Below are 18,475 nucleotides of genomic sequence, written 5' to 3' on the forward strand. Positions count from 1 at the left end.
TGGAATCTATGTGATGGTTTAAATTGTCAAAGATCACAACTACCTGAACTCAGTTTTGCTGCTGACTCTACTGAACACTATCCTTCTGTGTACTGCAGTCAAAGAACTTCCTTATCTTTAGAAGCCCAGTTGAGAAGGCCAATATACTCACAGTCTTAGAGGGTCTACTAGGCTTTGAATGTTACCCTTGTTATTTTGAGATAGTTTGTGCATTTTTTATTGCCCAAGGTGAGAACATCTGAGCAGACGCAACTATGATCTATAGTGGAATACCAACCTCTCTTCCCAGCCTAACAATTATTCTCATTGATTCACGGGTGACTTCATTTGGAAGAAGTCAAAAGAGATCCACATTAGAGAGACCAGGAAGAGCATTTGCTCACTACCAAGCATACAAATACATTGAAGAGGATATGTTCTTTGAGACTTTATGGGTCTTGGAGCAAATTCAAAGGATACAAGCAAGTGGAATGAACAGATGCTAAAGGGGAGAGAACAAAGAGATATGCTGCAACTACTGAAAGAGAAGACCTAGCTACATAAACAAACTTTTCACCAGGAAATACCACAGGCACCACTGAAGTGGTTCCCAAATAGAGCTTCCCTGCATAGATAAGAGGAGAATGAGAGACCTCCATAAACACCAAGTGCCACCTACTGGTCTTTAGGATCATTCAGCCAATTTATTTTTTTTCCTTTTAAAATGGTCAGGATGCTGATAGATACTTTAAGATTGATATGCAGAGTTTATTTTAAAAAGAGAGAAGGCATATCAAAGTTATGAAATGTTTTCAATAAATCTTAAAAAGATCAGTGAAATAGTTATGTAATGACACTGTAGCAGGGGCCAAGCTGAGCCCCATACTTAATGGGATGAGGGCAGTTGGCACACTCCTCAGGTGGCAGATCTCCGGCCAGGCCTGGGGAGAAGCATTGAGCCCACACACCCAGGGTGTGCTGTCCTACATTGCCAGACAGGCTGCCAGAGTGCAGCCAATACCTACCAGGCTCCGCTCCAGGAACAGAGTCAGACCCTAGACTCATGAAAGAAGACAGGTAGCTGGTGCAGGAGGTGCCACCTAGGGCCCAGAAGCAACAGGCACAAGAATTAACGGGCCCATTTAGGGTGTTTAGCACCTGTCAGCTACAATGGGAGTGAGCAGGGATCCAGATTGGCTCAGACCAACCCAAAACCCCTCACATAAGAATACATCAGCCCCAGGTGGGATGGGGGAGAGAGGTGTGTGTAAGCACACACAAAGCTGTGTTCCTCCCCAGGGGCAGAAGAACCGGAACTGAGGACCTGGATCAGCATGGCTCTCTGGAAGGACTTGTGACCAGCATTCTACCATAGGAGGTCAGGTACCTCTAGGGGTTATTCTGGGCTTTGTGCCATCACTCCCCCCACCTTACAAAAAGGGCTTGGCCCAGGACAGACCAGCCCACTCTGACTGAACTGGTACACAGAGCAATCCCTGAAGAGCTTGGACTCCCCCAGAAGGGAAGGGAGCCAGATGTCCAAGGTGAGTGGTTGCTCCTTAAGGAGACGATCCTCCATGCCCAAAGGGAGGTAATCCCAACAAGGGTCAAAGGGAGCAGGAGGGCACATAAACCCCCATGGCTCACTAGGAGCATCCGGGAATGTCTCCTTGCTAAAAGGGAGGCATACACCCAATGGAGGGATAGGGTCATCACCAAGAAGGACTATGTTACAGTCGCCCGAGGATGTAAGGGGGCAGTCAGGAAGGCCAAGGCAGAGATGGAGATAGGACTAGCTTCCTGGATTAAGGACAATAAGAAGTCCTTCTTCAAATACATAGGGGGTAAAAAGAGGGTCCCGGGTAATGTGGGGCCCCTGCAGGACACGATGGGCAACTTAGTCGTCATGCCAGATGACAAAGCTAACATATTTAACGATTTCTTTGCCTCTGTCTTCCTAAGTAGGGACCAGTTCAGCCACCTCCCTGCTGGGCCCCCCTCGGGCCCCGGGAGAGACACGCCTGGGCCAGGGGTTAGCGAGGAGTTAGTTAGGGTACTTCTGGAGAGGCTGGACGTGTTCAAGTCCGCTGGTCCGGACGATCTTCACCCTAGGGTTCTACAGGAACTGGCCGAGGTCGTTGCGGGACCCCTGGCGCGGCTCTATGAGCACTCGTGGTGCTCTGGTGAGGTGCCGGAGGACTGGAAGAGGGCCAATGTGGTCCCTATCTTCAAAAAGGGAAAAAAAGAGGACCCGGGAAATTACAGGCCAGTTAGTCTTACCTCAATCCCGGGTAAGCTCTTTGAAAAAATTATCCTGGCACACATCCAGGAGGGCCTTGCAGGGGAATGCATGCTCAGGGGCAACCAACATGGGTTCATCAGTGGCAGGTCTTGTCAGACCAACCTGGTGGCCTTTTACGATCAGGTCACCAAATCATTAGACGCAGGGGTTGCTGTGGATGTAGTCTTTCTGGACTTCCGGAAGGCTTTCGACACTGTCTCTCACCCTGTCCTCATCAAAAAGCTGGGAGACTGTGGTGTCGATGCCCACACAGTCAAATGGGTCGCCAACTGGTTGGAGGGCCGCACCCAGAGGGTGGTAGTGGATGGGTTCTTCTCGACCTGGAAGGACGTGGGCAGTGGGGTTCCGCAGAGCTCGGTCCTCGGGCCCGCACTGTTCAACATCTTCATCAGTGACTTGGATGAGGGGGTAGAAAGCACCCTGTTCAAGTTTGCTGATGACACTAAGATGTGGGGGGATGTGGGTGCACTAGAAGGGTGCAATAGGCTACAAGCTGACCTTGACAGGTTGCAACAGTGGGCGGATGAGAATAGGATGGGGTTTAACACTGATAAGTGCAAGGTGTTGCACATGGGGAGGAAGAACCGGCACCACACTTACAGGTTGGGGAACTCCCCTCTTGCCAGCACGGAGACGGAAAAGGATCTTGGAGTCGTCATTGACTCCACGATGAACATGGGCCGGCAGTGTGGGGAGGCAGTCAAGAAGGCCAACCGTACCCTGTCATGCATCCACAGATGCATCTCAAGCAGGTCCAGGGAGGTGATCCTCCCCCTCTATGCGGCACTGGTCAGGCCGCAGCTGGAGTACTGCGTCCAGTTCTGGGCGCCACACTTCAAGAGGGACGTGGACGATATGGAGAGAGTCCAGAGGAGGGCCACTCGTATGATCAGGGGTCAGCAGGGCAGGCCTTATGAGGAGAGGCTACGGGACCTGAACCTGTTTAGCCTCCACAAGAGAAGGTTAAGGGGGGACCTTGTGGCCTGCTACAAACTGGTCAGGGGGGATCAGCAGGTATTGGGGGAGTCCCTGTTCCCCCGTGCGCTGCCAGGAGTGACCAGGAATAACGGTCACAAGCTGGCGGAGGGTAAGTTTAGATTGGATATTAGGAGGCGCTACTTCACAGTCAGGGCGGCTAGGGCCTGGAACCAGCTTCCAGGGGAAGTGGTGCAGGCTCCTAGCCTGGGGATTTTTAAAAGGAAGTTAGATGAGCACCTTGCCGGGGTCATCTGACCCCGGTGCTCTTTCCTGCCAAGGCAGGGGGTCGGACTAGATGATCTACCTAGGTCCCTTCCGACTCTAGCTACTATGAAACTATGAAACTGCCTGAGAGAAGGCAGCCAAGACACACTGCTGGGCCAAGGAAAGGCCTGAAGCAGGCCTGGACATTGCTATTTAAGTTAGATTATTTATTTCCTTATGTGGGCCATGCATCCCTGACTCAGAATTGCAGCAGGGCCCAGAAGGTTCTGACTCTGGAAAACACAGTTTTCTTTCCATTATGGATATCTCAGTCTGAACAACAAGGCCAGACACCCAGTATAGCCACATGACCGCATCAAGCTTCAACAGGAACACCTGAGTAGAAAGGGGTGGGGTGCCAGGGAGGAGGAGCCCCACAGAAGATCTGTAGACATTGTGACCCACACCAGTCTCAGCTATCTCCCTCTCTGATCAGATACCACCTCCTAATACCCTTCTCATGGTTATACCAAGTAGAGGCAGGCAAGATTTTAGAATAAGAGAGTGAGACGTCCACTAAGCATATGGCACACGGGCCCATTCCAGTGTAGCCACTCAGCTTGAGTCCCTCTACAGACACCCTATCTGGTGACTAGCTTAGGTAGAAGATTTTCTGCTAGGAAATCTGATTGACTCTCTCATCTTTCATCTTTAGTGTCTCTTCATTTAATAACCTGTCTGTCTACATAGGCCTTGTCTAAGGTCCTAGTTGCCTAAGAATCAGAAAGTGAATGACTAGAAAGAAGATGTGAAACTGGCCAGACTACTTTCACCAGCTGCAGAGACAAGCAGAGAAAAGAAATAGCATCAAAGATGGAAAGTAAACTAAGCTTGAAAGCATGAGTGCTATAATCAGTCGTAACATTATTTATTTCTTTTTCAAATAGTTAGTTTTTCTAATGTACACTGTTACTAATAAAACAAAGAAAAGCCTTATATATAGTTTGTGTGTCTTTGCATATTCATTTGAGACATGAGTATTAAGAAGCCCATCATACAACAGGCATGCTTGGTATGCAATATGTGCTAGATCTGATGTGGACTTCACAATATGAAGCCACAGACTTATCTAGGAGCAAGTAGATGAACCATCAACTCTTGAATGGTCCATAGAACAATTCCACAATTTCCCTGCATTACTCAGTTGCAAATCTGTCTGAGTGGGCATGCATCGGATTTCTTCGGAGGCAGTTTTGTTCAAGTTGTTCAAGCCTTGAAAAAATGTTGCTCAATTTAATATCACATGCACAAACCATTTCTATTGTCTTTTTAAATTTCAGTCCATTTTTACTTAATCATTTTAACAATATATATGTTTTGTCTTCTTTGACTTTCCCAGCCCTGCCTTTATTTTCCCTGTTTTGTTCTTTATTCCTACTTCTTTTACTACACAGCTTGGTGAATTTTTGTTCTAAATTTTAAGTATCTCTTTGCTGTCATTCTTTTTTATCTTTAGTGTTTATTATTATTCACTCTTTCCTTTCTAATGCCTCCCTTTCTATTATAGTGTTTTGTTTGGGAACTGTGAACTGTTCCTCTGTTCTCTCCCTAAATTCTTTCCATTTCCCTCTCTCCCTTTGCTTAGGCATCTTTGTTCTGTACAGTGGTAACGGTGCAACTCTGGGATAGTCCATCAAGCAGCTTTGGTGCAGCCAGGAGGAGATGTGCATCATAGTTCACAAGATAAACCCAGAGGTTTCAAATTGAGTTCTAGAGTTGTAGTCTTTTTGAGTTATTTGCCGTAGAGAAAACAGCTCTATTAATTTTCTGGTAGGCAAAAAAAGAGTTAATGCTAAGAGGTGGCATTTTCCAAGGCGGAAGGGAGGGGTCTCTAGTCTATCCAGGGGTATCTTAAGTCTAAAGAGGTTAAGAACCATGTGGGATCTGGTCAGTAGACCAACCCCGTGATCTAATACATCAACACAACCCCTGAGTGCCAAATACAGCCATGTCAGCCCAACCCTGCCCCAACATATTCTAGCATGCAGGGCCACATTATCTCACCTGCAGGGCTCCCCAGGGGGCCAGAAATTTGACTGCAGGGAATGACAATTAATGCTGCTCTTGTTCCCCCACCAGCAAATTTCCAGACCCACAGCGGGCGGGGGGAGGAAATCCTGCAGGCTATGTAAATTTACAGACCCCACACAGCTCTGGGAGACAGGCTTAGAGGTTATGAGGCACAAATAGTCTTCTCATTGGTCCTCCTGGTCAGTGGTCACAGCCAGCACCACAGCAACTTCATTGGGGAGGTCAACTCACGGCTTCGGAGTTGGTGCCACCATGCAGAGTTCGGCTTTCTAGATGATGATCCATACTTCCAGGATGGGACCCTGCTGGGATGTGACAGTCTACATCTCTCTCCAAAAAATAAGAGTCTGTTATCTTACAGGTTGGCAGACTTCCTACACAGAATGTTAAACTAGCTTCATTGGGGGATGGGGATGTTGAAGCCAGGACAAGATCAGGGCAGACAAGCCACGAATGAACCGCACACTAGAACTGACCCAGTAAGTACTAAGGGGCCCACTAAGAAACAGGATAGGGGAGTACTAAGGGCACCTACTGGGGGGCTTAGGTGTCTCTATACTAATACTAGAAGCATGGGTAACAAGCAGGAGAAATTTGCACTCCTGCTTGCAGACAAAAATTTCAACCTAGTTGGACTAAAAGAAACCTGATGGGGACCCTTCCCGCTACTGGGCAGTGGGCATTGAGGGCTACAGGCTATACAGGAAAGATAGATTGATGGGGAAAAAAGTGGGGGGATGTTGCTGTATACGTTAGGGAACATTATACATCTTCTGTAATAAAGATAGGGACAGAAGAAGGACAGCTTGAAGTCCTATGGGTCAGATTACAAGGGGGTAGGGGTGAAAGGGACTTGTAGTGGGGGTCTACTACAGACCCCCACACCAAGAGGAAGCGTTGGACCTAGAATTCTCAAAACAGCTCTCAAAAGCAGTACGCTTAAAGGACCTAGTGGTTATGGGTGACCTAAATTACCCTGACATCTGCTGGGAGGAGCAGTTGGACAGCCCGTTCACATAGGTTCCTAACCTGCAGATAGGACCTGCACCTAACACAGGAGGTATGTAGTCCCACTAGGGGAAATACCATACTTGATTTGACGCTGGCCACAGGGGAGGACTTGATGGGGGATCTACAGGTACAAGGTCACCTAGGTGATAGTGACTGTGGCAGGGCACTGTTGGTGCCTGCCACTTTAAGGGCTGAGCCAAACAGCCAGCAGGTACTAGATTATGGCAGCCATTTTAGAACTCTGGCCACCTATATAAAGAGAGCAGTGAGCTGCTGGCAGGGGAGCCAGAAGCAGTGCCTGGCTGAAGGCTGTACAAAACATCTTGGAAGTACGGTCAGGAGCTTAAGGGGATGGTTTGGAGGCTCCTGGTCCTGGGTATGACCTAAACTGCACCCTACTGAGAGTGGGTGGCCTGGTGGGGCTCCCAGTGGCGTAGGAGCCTCCAGGAAATACCAACTCAGTTACCACCCGGACGAAAGGTAGGTCAGGATACCTTAACCCCTAGCCCTCACAGCACTGTGAATACAAGGGGGCCAGGCACGGCTACAGCCACCTGAGCCCAAAGGCAGTATAAGACACAGATGGCTATAGACATAGATATGGCTATAGCCACCTGAGCCCTTACTGGGGAGGGAAGCCCTGTGGCCCCAGTGACGGGGACAGAGATGAGGAGCCCCAGTGAGGGAGAAACAGGTGGGCTGGGAGCCCAGTATGTATATGTGAGTGTGTACAGAGTTTCCCTGGGAGGAGCCAGGGCAAGCTTGGACCTGGTCAGGTAACTTGCTGGCCACTACCCCAGTGAGGGTTGCAGGAGAGGCCCAAAAGATGGTACATCTGCCACCCAAGGTGTGCGCTAGGTAAAGCCTATGGCTGAAGGGGCCCGCTCCAACAGGGAGCAAGGCAGTACAAGTTGTCAATGCGTGAAAGAGACCCTGTGAGAGGGGATGGAGTGTGAGAGGCCTTAGTGAGAGGAGAGCGGTATGAATGTGTATATATCAGGCCTGACGAGAGCTAAGCTTGGTCCGGCGGTAGGCTGGGAGCATTGTGTCACGTGGATGCCATCTGCGAAGCTTGGGCTACAGTGTAGGGAACAAACAGAGCCGCAGATAGCGCCCCCTGGCATCAACTGTAACAGGGAGCTCTCGGGGCTGGTCCGCCGTTGGCCCGCCCACCTTTTTCTGGGCCAGCTGCCTGCCTCCTTTCCTGCCATGACTTGTTGTCTCTTAATTGGCTCTTAGTAAGGTGGGAGGCTGCCCATTCTTGCCCTGATGCCAAGGGCACTATCTGAGGCTCTGTTCCTCCTCTACACTGCAGCCCAAGCCTCGCAGATGGCATCCGGGTGACACAATGCTCCCAGCCTACTGCCGGACCAAGCTTAGCCTTCGTTGTCAGGCCTCAGACACACACACACCTCAGGGTTACTAGAAATAAGGCCACAAACTAGAGGAGAGTAGATTTAGCTTGGCTATCAGGAAGAAATTCTTTACAGTGCGGGTTACCAAAATATGGAATGGGCTTCCAAGCGAGGTGGTGCTTTCCCCTATCTTGGAGATGTTCAAGAAAAGATAAGACAGGCACCTAGCTGAGGTTCTTTAAACCCAGCACTCTTTCCTGCCTAGAGCAGAGGGTTGGACTTGATGATCTACAAGGTCTCTTCCAACCCTAGAAATCTACGAAACCCACGGTGGGGCATGGATCCCACAGGGGACCCTCCAGCGCATGTGCTGTTGGACTGACATGGATTACATGGTTCTGGCCCGCAGGCCAGAGTTTGGGCACTACTGGCTCAGTCTAATTACGTAGCCAGTTAGGTAGCAATCAGTCACCTTTGCTAATATTAAAGCTGCAGGTGGCAACTGCCCAAGAGCATCTCCAGGGGCCCAGCTGCAAGGTGCAAATACTGTTGTGTTTGTGGGTTTAGTTCCCCAAATCAAGAACCCCTTTAACTAGTGTGTAACAGAGGTTTCTTTATATAGACCACAGCACCCAGGCCAGCCCAGACCCTCCTTCCAGCCCAAGCTTGAAACTGCACTCACTCAGGCAATCCGCCCAAGGGCTTGGTGGTGTCTGATGATGCTCCCTTCTCAACACCCCCTGCAACCTTAGCTGGGCCCTTCCGCCCAGCCCGGATATCACAGCGCTCACCAGTGCCTTACAGTTAATGCCCTGACCAGAGCTGCCTGGCGGCTGCAAGTTACAGGGAAGAGGGCGGGGCGGGAGCCCTCCTGACGTCACGTCTGGAGCTACCCGGCGAACCCGCTCTGATTCCACGTGGAAGCCACAAGCCCCTGCCCGCAGGGGGCGGGACGGGGCGGGGCCGAGCGCCCACACCCTCCGGCTTACGTGCCGAGTGACCAGCTTCAGCCTCCCGCCGTCGGGAAGGAAGGGAAGAGGGTGAATCTTGCGCATGCGCTGTGTCACTAACCCGCCTTAGCCTCCTGCTGAGGCGGGGGGGAGGAGTGGTAAAAAAAGAAGAAAAACCCCCCACAAAAACAAACATCCTTCCCAAAACAAACATTCCCCAAAAACAAAGAAGGGAAAAAAAAAGGAGGGGGGCACTCTTGTGCATTCGCTGTCAAACTGATCCTCCCCGCCGTGGCGAGTGAAAGGAGGAAAAACACGCCTTTACCTTCCCTGCGGCGGTGGAGGTGGGGGGAGAAGACAGCTGCGCCAGACTCCCTCGTTCTCCTGCGCATGCGCCATCTGGCAGAACGGCACTCGGCACGTAAGCCGGAGGCAGGGCGGAGCGGAGGAGGCCGCCGCGCCGGCAGGGGGCGCTGTGGCGGCGCGGACGCTCTCTGCCTGCTCGGCGGCGCAGTGCGAAGAGAGGCCCGAGCAGCGGCAGTGGCCTGGGTCCTGTTCCCGGCCGCCGGCGCCGCCCTCCCCGCACCATGCCCACCGTGGAGGAGCTGTACCGCAACTATGGGATCCTCGCCGACGCCACCGAGACCGCCGGCCAGGTGGGGCCCAGCCGCGGCCCGCAGCCCACGCTCTCCGTTGCGGCCCCGGCCTTAGCGGTCCTGCCCTGCCCCGTGGGGCGGCCTTTGTCGGGCCGGGGGGGCCCTCCCCGCGCAGCTCCTTCCAGGCGTCGGGGCCCAGGGACGGAGCCAGGTGGCCGTGGCCTCCCGCAGAGCCCGGGCCTGGGCTCGGCTCCCGCGTCGCCATCCCGAGAAACCCCCGGGGGGCGGGCGCTGAAGTGGCCCCCAGGGGCTTTGCGTCAGGGGTCTGTCTCAGGTCTTTGCCCGAGAGAGAACAGCCGGTCAGTTATTTTCCCCGTAGGCTGCACAAGAGCGAAAACGAAGAGGTGGTGCTTTCAGGGGGTCTCAGAAGGTCGAGAGTTGCTGCTCCAAGTTAACATAGGGACAAAAACGATGCTGGTCCAAGCTGACAGGGTGCAAGAAGTGTGCTGCCATGCCAGGGGGTTACTAGTGAGTGAGAAGGCCTCCAAAGCAATTTATTTTAAAGTGCATGGGGATCACATAACGTTCAAGCAAGGAGTACGCATCTTAGAAATACTCTTTTCAGGTGGTGAATTGGGAATCGGAGGGAGCCTTCACCTAGCTCCAGTTGGCAGCCATTCTTAGGGAGCTGAGAGAGAACTTGGGAGTAGAATTTGACTTTTTAAATGAATATGCTTAAAGTGACACCTGGGCGAGAGAGGATCAGCAACTGAATGTCAAATTTCTGAGAGAAACCAGTTAGTTTGGTTTTCTTTTCATCTTGTTGGTACAAATTATGTCCTCGCTTCCCTCCTCAACTTCTTTGATGTTAATCGTGGTCTTGCAATAATACGCAGCCCCATCAACCTGGTACATCACATGTGTGTCAAGGTCTGTTCATGTAGATGTGTCTGTGGGATTCAGTTGTAAAATAAAGTGGTTAGCATTATTCAGCTGAAGGTGATTCATTGCTCATGTTGGTTATAATGTTCTTTTACCCAAGTCAATAGAATTAGGATGCTTTAATGTCAGTCGTCATTGTCCAAAATGCAAACCAAAGTTTTGAATGTAGCTTTTTCTTTAACAGTCAATAGTTTATAGTATTTTGTTGCTGATGACTAACTAAATTATTAATATTTTTTTACAAATAGGATGCTGCTGTATTGATGGATAGAAAGCAGCTGAAGGTAAAATGTCTTTTTTTTTTTTGTACCAGAGAAAAAACCCAACATGCTCTCTGCTGTCTTTTCTTCCAGCATAAAGATGCTTACCAGGTGATCTTGGATGGTGTGAAGGGAGGAGCCAAGGAGAAGCGACTAGCAGCTCAGTTTATTCCTAAATTCTTCAAGCATTTCCCTGAGCTGGCAGATTCAGCTATCAATGCCCAGCTGGACCTCTGTGAGGATGAAGATGTTTCTGTAAGGACAAGCGGTAGACAGTTTGTAGCAAGTTGCTACAAGTCATTGATGCTCTGTTTTCTTAATATCCCTTTATGTATATAAATTTTCTTTCAAAAATGCTTTTTTAATATTTAGATATTTCAAAACTCCTTTCTGTTATATAACGTAATCAGATTCACTTAAGTGCTTTTTTTTATTTAATCCAAGTGGTTCTGGTCACTTTGAATGATATAGATACCTATAACTAGGTAGATAAATGTCACTTGCAACATGAAAATGCTTATGTTAGCATCAAACCTGAAGCTTGTTCATTTCATTTGTCCTCTTCTCTCACCACATAAATCTTCCTCATTGTCTTTTTGCTCATCCTTTTTAATAAAAGGGGAGGTTCTCTAGCCAGAGACCAAAATAAATATTTATTGTGCATACATAATATATTTTTTATGACAAAGCACTTTATGGGCATGAAGCCTAACATTTGGGAGGTAAAGAAATAGGGTTTTTATTTACACATGGGAAACATAAAGCCACAAGAAATTAAGGTACTGACCCTCAGAAATCTTAAGCAGTTCTGGTTCCAGTTGTCTAACTAAAAGTTGGGACAAAGTTTTTAGGATATGGATCTAGAAGCACAAAATAATTAAATATGAATGTTTTCCTTCTGAAGAGCTGCTACTTTGTTTTTTCTTCTGCACTTAGAGTCACAACCTGAATCTACTGTAATAGCATGAGAACATTTTGCTTGCTTTCTTCAGATGGTGACAGTATTTCTTTTTGACAGATACGGCGCCAAGCAATAAAGGAACTGCCTCAATTTGCCACTGGAGATAATCTTCCAAGGGTAGCAGACATACTGACCCAGCTTCTTCAGTCAGGTACACTATATAGTAATTTACCTGTCTGTTTCTTTTTAGCCTGCACTTCTGAGAGAGCATATATATTGTGGCTAGTTATAAAGCAGTTATTTTTTAACTAAGCTGTTCAGTTTTCAGGACAATTAACTATCGTTGCTTTTCTGTCCTACTTTTGCTTTAATTCTTTTCTCCCAATATTTGCTTGTCATATTGGCAGAATATGCTAACCCCTGCTTTGGCTAGGAAGAGGCCAGCTGTCCTAACTTAATGCAAAGTGATTTATGGTTCTTTAGGTATTTTTTCCCTATCTTGACTGGAAGCATTTTTTGTTGTGGTGGGGTTTGTTTTTTTTTCCCTTCCTCCTGGGCACTGGAATATCTTCCCCTCAGATCAGGAGACAATGAAGTTTCACATACTAGTGTCCAGAGTCCCTCGAAAATCAAGTGTTCCTGAGCATGACCTTTAATTATTATTTCATTAATCCTGAAGGCATTTGCAAAATTGTCAGTACACAATAATTTAAAATATTAAACTTAATTCAGTTTTATATGTACTATTGTGCCGATTGTTTACTGAATACTCTGAATTAATGTTTAAATGCACAGTAATTAGAAATGCATCTCAAAAATACTTCTATTTTAATAATGATTTTAATAAAATTCTCTTTTGATACAAGTTAAAATGAATGTAGTATAAAATGGGGTGTTGTTGCCATGATAATCTAGAAAATAAGCAAGCAGTAAGGCTTCTTTAGCACGAGACCTTTTATTGAACCAGCTGTATAGTTGGGAGGGATATTAGACAAGCTTTCAGGCACAAAATGCCCTTCATGTCTGAGAGTGGAAGATTTCAAAGTTCTAAAATAAATCTATAATTGGTTTTACATTGATTTATCAGTTGTTTTTACTTCGGTTATTATTGGTTTAGTCACTTAAAGTGAAATATTAAATATTTCCTTTTTTTAAAAGTTTATTGATTGTAAAGCTTTATTTTGTTTTTGACTATCATGGCAGTTTTCTGTTTATTTGGCAAATACACAATTTAAAGATTTAATGCCGGTAATGATTTGTTGTTTGTTTGTTTGTTTTTGTTAGGTATAAAACACAGAAAATGCTCCTCTTGAAACTAAAGTATTTTCCTTTTAGTTGTTCATTCCTTTCTGCATTTGAGCTCTTCAGAGATAGGCATGACTGTGTTTTTTCTCCCCCCAGATGATTCTGCAGAATTCAACTTGGTGAACAACGCTCTGCTGAGTATATTTAAGATGGATGCTAAAGGTAAAGGACAAAACAACATGTTTATTGTTTTAACTGGGGTGCCTACAGATGCATGTACATGACACTTTCAGCCCTGAAAATCCAAGTGCCTTCCAGTCCGTGGTAGGTACGTGAATTTAACTTGGATCTGCTGTAGGACAGTAGATGTCACATCTTGCTCTTTCATGTTGAAGATGCATTTAAGCTCTTTGGTACATATATAACTACACATCTGTTACACTTTTGTTTAACAGTAGCACCCAAAAAGTGTTATGTTCTAGGCAAACATATGAAAGCATTATCCTTTTCCAAAATAATAGCTGTACAGCTGTATGCTGACTTTTTTTTTTTTTTAAATAGTAATGTTAAAATAAATTTTAGAATTTTTTTTTTTTAGGAGTTTTTCTCTGGAAAGAAAATTTATGAAACCAGATTTGTTTTATACAGCATTGTGGGATAGTTTACATTAACTGAGCTGTGTTTCTGTTTCAGGGACATTGGGAGGCTTATTTAGTCAGATTCTTCAGGGAGAGGATATTGTGAGAGAACGAGCCATCAAGTTCCTTTCTACAAAACTCAAAACCCTGCCTGAGGAAGTGCTAACAAAGGAAGTAGAGGAGTTCATATTAACTGAATCAAAGAAAGTGAGTGTCACAACTTGTTTCTAAGGTGGATTTTGTTAAATCAACTTTTTACAATGGTAATGTTTCCAGATTTTGCTTAAAAGCTCCATGCAGTAAGTAAGCTAAGAATACTTGATTAAAAAAATTACTGGTCAAGTGAAATAAGGCCTTAGTCTCAGTGCCATTTGTCACACTGAAACCCCGTATTTATTTTAACCTGGAAAGAGTATACAGGCATATTACACCCTCTGCCTTTATCAGTGGGGGTGTTTTGTGCAGGAAGCTGAAACTGAATGTTTCAATAGTTACACTGTTTGCCCGCTAAAGTGAAATAGGGAATGCAATATTACAAATGGCCCCAGTGGAAAGCGTTGTTTTGTTTTTTGTTTTTATCTTAAGGTTCTGGAAGATGTGACAGGTGAGGAATTTGTTCTGTTCATGAAGATACTGTCTGGCTTAAAAAGCTTACAGACTGTAAGTGGAAGGCAGCAACTGGTGGAACTGGTGGCTGAGCAGGCTGACCTAGAGCAAACATTTAATCCATCTGATCCAGATTGTGTGGACAGACTTTTGCAGTGCACTCGGCAGGCAGTACCACTCTTCTCGGTATGCATTGCTTTCTTTTCTGTTGATTGTGTCATCACAAAGGTTCCTTCAGTGTCCTGACTTCATTAAAATGTCATAGGTAGTCTTTTAGAAATGTTTTATTTGGAATCAGAAAAAACAATTATACTTTAAACATTTTAGTGCATCTAGTTGATGCACTAGACTAGGACTTAGTTGTGTATATAGCTTTGCTATGTCTTCCTTTGTGAACTTCATCCAGTTACTTGATCTTTCCAAATACTCCCATCCGTAAAATGAACAGCCCTCAAATGGTGATGGTTTCCATCACTGTTGCCTGTTTTATCATATGCTCTTACATCCAAGAGACTTGACAGTCCAGATTGGTATCTAGGGGTATTTGTAGCACAGAAGGACCTGAACAGCTTCTGAAACATGTTCAGCAGAACATTGTCACCTTTTGCTGGTGTTGCAAGGGAAAGTCATTCAAGGCAATACTTAAAGGCATAGACAGGGCTGGCCAGATGACATAGCTGAGACAGTTTTCATGGACAGGCTTTATGTTTGTGCCTGGAGAAAAGCTTTTCTCCCAGCAAAAAGAGCGTACAGCCGTTCAAGGGAATTCTTGTGGAATATAATTGGCTCTTCTGCGGAAAGGGTAAATTATTTCTCACCTAGAAGGTGTCATCCCTCCCGGTACTCTTGGATGTTGTGGTCATCCAGTATTCAAAGAATTCTCACCTTGGTATCTACTCCCTGAAAGCCTGTGCAGGAGCAAGCACTATCAAGGAGCCCTGTAGGGACTTGTCCTTGGACAATCCTTCTGCCCTCCACCCACCCCACAGTCAGCTGATTGACAGGAAGTTAGATGCATTCTTCTGCAACAGAAACCTTCCTTGACTCTGGGAGGGCTCCAGCCTGAGATAGCTGCCTCCTGCTCCCTGCACTCCTCAGGGTTGAACACAGTGAATGGGGCAAAGTCTGTTTCCCTCCAGCCCTGCTACTTCCTTCATCATTTGGTTGGTGCAGTCTACCAGGGTTGTCTGTTGACAGCCTATTGCCTGTGGCTTTCTATTGTCCCCTTCCCTGGCAGGAGAAGGAGGCAGACTATCAATCAGTTGGCTCCCATAAGGGCAGGGGTGACGCAAGGAGCAGCCCTCTAGTGCCCTCTGACTAGAAAGCTCTGCTATGTAGCTCTTTAACCACAGGGTTGGAATGCATGTACACTCAAACTCCTGAGCCATTTTTTCTACTGCTAAAAAATTCACATAAATTATTAACAGTAGAATGAATTGCCTGTCCATGGATACACAGAGTACCACTTCTGCAAAGAGGTACTTCACCTGAATTTTAGCCTATTTCTCATAGCATCTTAACACTGGCACAGGGCAGGCAACAGGGATAACCTCTAATAAAAGTCCTTGGATACTTTTTATTAATTGGAGATTGTTACAAGATTCCAAACTACTCTGAGGACAGAAATAGTGCGTATCTTTCAGGTATTCTGTAAGCTGTGCCTGATACCTTATCCCTGGCCTGACCTTGCACTGTCCATTCCCAGCTGACACAGCTGAGTTTTGGATCTTTTGCTTGCCCTCTGCTTCACTTGGTGAAGGTTAAGATCATTAAAAAACATTTCCTGTAGTAGAAAGAAGCTGAGTGTCTGATAGTAGTACCCTGTGACAAAATTTAAGGATTAATTAACGTTCACTGCAAAGCAAATTGTAACATTTTAAAGCCCATTTGCTATAAAAAGGAACAATTATAGATGGAAAGAAAATGTACTCATGAAGTATTTTAAACTGTATTTTAAATTCATTGTCTTTGCACTGAATTTTAGCTAACTGGAAGAGGCTCTTAATTTCGGGGTAGAAAGGAGTGAGGAGCGACTAAGTATAAAAACCAGATAGAGTAGGCAGAAGATCTCTACTTGGGCAGCTAAGGAAGAAAAAATCCCTTTAGATCAGAGCTGTGTGGTAATCTCATTGTCTTCATTAAATTTTACAGAAAAATGTTCATTCCACAAGATTTGTTACTTACTTCTGTGAGCATGTGCTGCCAAACCTCAGCTCACTCACTACCCCAGTGGAGGGCCTGGATATCCAGTTAGAGGTAAGTCAAGTCTAACACATGCACGAATTCAGTTACTTGTAAAATTAGGCTTGTTCCAAAATGGTGTTTAATTTTCAGCTTTTAGGAACCAACTCTCTTCAAGAAAGACTTCCAACCTACTACTATAGCTTGCACAAATAGGGATCTTTTTCTGAAGCATTTGGCAGTAGGCACTAATTTGAGGCAGGATTCTAGAGGAGGTGGACTAATTTAGTAGTGACTATGCTGCTGTAAAAGCCTAAAATATAGCTTTTTAAAAAATGCTTCTTTATTTGATGTGTGCCTTTGTGCTGCCTTGGTGCATTAGGCAAGGGAATAATTAATACCTGTACAGTTCATTTTAACCAGTGCTGCAGTTTCGGGTGCTTGGTGTGGATCTTATTGTAGGTACATGTGTACCTTAATCTTGTAATACTATATATTTTGACTAGTAAAGTCCATTTTAAGGCTTCATGAAAACTTTTCCTCTTTGTTCTTCCATATGATGGCTTAAAGTGTTGCCTGCTCTGCCATTCCCTCAGTTTCTTTTTACCACTCCAAACAGAAAGATGGAATTATCCTCTAGTTCTTTAGCTCAGGCTAAAATTCAAAACCTGCAAATTATCAGAGCCACTTATGTAAGAACATTTTATTTGCCAAGACCCTACGCCAGTGGATTTATTGGTGATGCTATCCAGGCCCACCTATGCATTGTGTGCACACTCAGCGTTCTTCTGTGATATAATGGTTGACTTGAAGCCTTCAGGCCTGGTCTCTCGCAGGATGGATCAGTTCTCTTAAAGGAGAGACAGATGTCTATTCTGTTTAGAGGAATTGCACATTCAGAGCAGATGCTTGATATGCTTATCCTTTATCTATATCTTGTGAGTCACAAAATATGAGACTGAAGTTCCATCTTCCAGGACAATCCAGGAATCCTATTAATGGATAACCCAACATTATTTAATGCTTCCTAAAGTACATTGGGAGCACTTAAGATCACCTTGGAGACACCAAGGTTGAGGAGAAACCTAGTGCTGGCATCAGCACCAAAATTCATCTGTTCTTTGATGCTGAACTTGAGCATGGGTAAGGACACTTGAGGAGAAAGTCAAAACATCACTCTGTGTACTTTCATAGGGATAGGTGCAGTAAAGCCCTGGGGAAAATTCTTCCACCTTCTCACAGTGTCAAGGGAGGGAGAGGAGTATACTGTGATGCAGAAAATCCACTGTTAATTCTCACCTTGGTATCTACTCTAGCTATAAGAGATAAGGACCTGGGCAGAGCCAGACCTATTATTGATACTAAGATTTAAAGTATCACTAGTACAAACTCTGGTACCAAAAAGCATGTTATGCTTTGGTGGCCCACAGAGGGCATTTCCTCATTACTGTCACTGAGAAATATATTTCCTTGATCATTAAAATGTGTGTATTTCCCATGAGAGGTCTGCTCTCACTTCCACCAAAGGTCTATCAACACTGTAGGGGGCGTCCTTTCTGGTTAGTCCTTGATCACATGCACCAAACCCAGGAATGTAGCAGTGCCCCACCATCTCCATCATCAGTTTCTCTCAATATCTCTCTTCACTGTGCTTAATAGGGGCAGCCATGGAATGGTTTTACTGCTGTATTTCCAGGCTTTGTTCATGTGTGGCCCAGTCAAAATACAGTCCTGTGTGCATCACATGCAGACTTTACAGTAGTGGTCACCAACTGGTTGATCAGGATCAACTGGTAGATCCCAGAGCCTCTTGCAATCAATCCCGGGCTGGGAGGACTGAGCATGCTTGCATATGCACGTGCCTCACCCCCACAGCCCAGCAGGTCAGTCAGTGGGGTAGGGGTAAGGGAAGAGGTGGGGGCCAGAGTGCAGGAGCAGGTCGGTGAAGGGGGCCCCAGCCGGATGGGTGGTTGGAGGATCAGGCTCAGGCAGCTTATCGGGGGGGAACGGGACTCCCGCCACTGTGTATACCCTCACGGAGTCCCCGGGGGGCATATGCCCTGCCATCTGTGCCCGGTGGAAGTGGCTGCTGCTGCAGGCTAGGCTTTCTGCCCTGAGCCCTGCTTTAGCTGGCCCAGGAGTGGCTCAACATCACGTGCAACTCGTTCTGGGCTGAGCTTTGTCCCTTGCCCACCCAGCAATCAAATGCACGTGGTGTTGGGCCTCTTCCAAGACA

General features: G+C 46.3%; 2 protein-coding genes across 2 annotated transcripts in view; one reads left to right on the plus strand and one right to left on the minus strand.

The window, feature by feature from the left end:
* Window positions 1-9,449, minus strand: part of LOC149871688 (uncharacterized) — a 22,372-nt gene extending 12,923 nt beyond the window's left edge. Inside the window, exons 1-2 of the mRNA XM_090032965.1 lie at window positions 9,196-9,449; window positions 5,786-5,884 (exon numbers count right to left, since the gene is read on the minus strand). Coding sequence (XP_089889091.1) covers window positions 5,786-5,839 — 54 coding nt within the window. The 5' untranslated portion in view covers window positions 5,840-5,884; window positions 9,196-9,449. The remainder of the gene's footprint in view (window positions 1-5,785; window positions 5,885-9,195) is intronic.
* Window positions 9,393-18,475, plus strand: part of API5 (apoptosis inhibitor 5) — a 21,014-nt gene continuing 11,931 nt past the window's right edge. Inside the window, exons 1-7 of the mRNA XM_090032964.1 lie at window positions 9,393-9,526; window positions 10,762-10,923; window positions 11,687-11,780; window positions 12,971-13,036; window positions 13,508-13,659; window positions 14,038-14,244; window positions 16,210-16,314. Coding sequence (XP_089889090.1) covers window positions 9,458-9,526; window positions 10,762-10,923; window positions 11,687-11,780; window positions 12,971-13,036; window positions 13,508-13,659; window positions 14,038-14,244; window positions 16,210-16,314 — 855 coding nt within the window. The 5' untranslated portion in view covers window positions 9,393-9,457. The remainder of the gene's footprint in view (window positions 9,527-10,761; window positions 10,924-11,686; window positions 11,781-12,970; window positions 13,037-13,507; window positions 13,660-14,037; window positions 14,245-16,209; window positions 16,315-18,475) is intronic.

Source organism: Crocodylus siamensis, chromosome 2, assembly GCF_052110815.1.
Source record: "Crocodylus siamensis isolate JL-2025a chromosome 2, ASM5211081v1, whole genome shotgun sequence".
NCBI lineage: Eukaryota > Metazoa > Chordata > Crocodylia > Crocodylidae > Crocodylus > Crocodylus siamensis.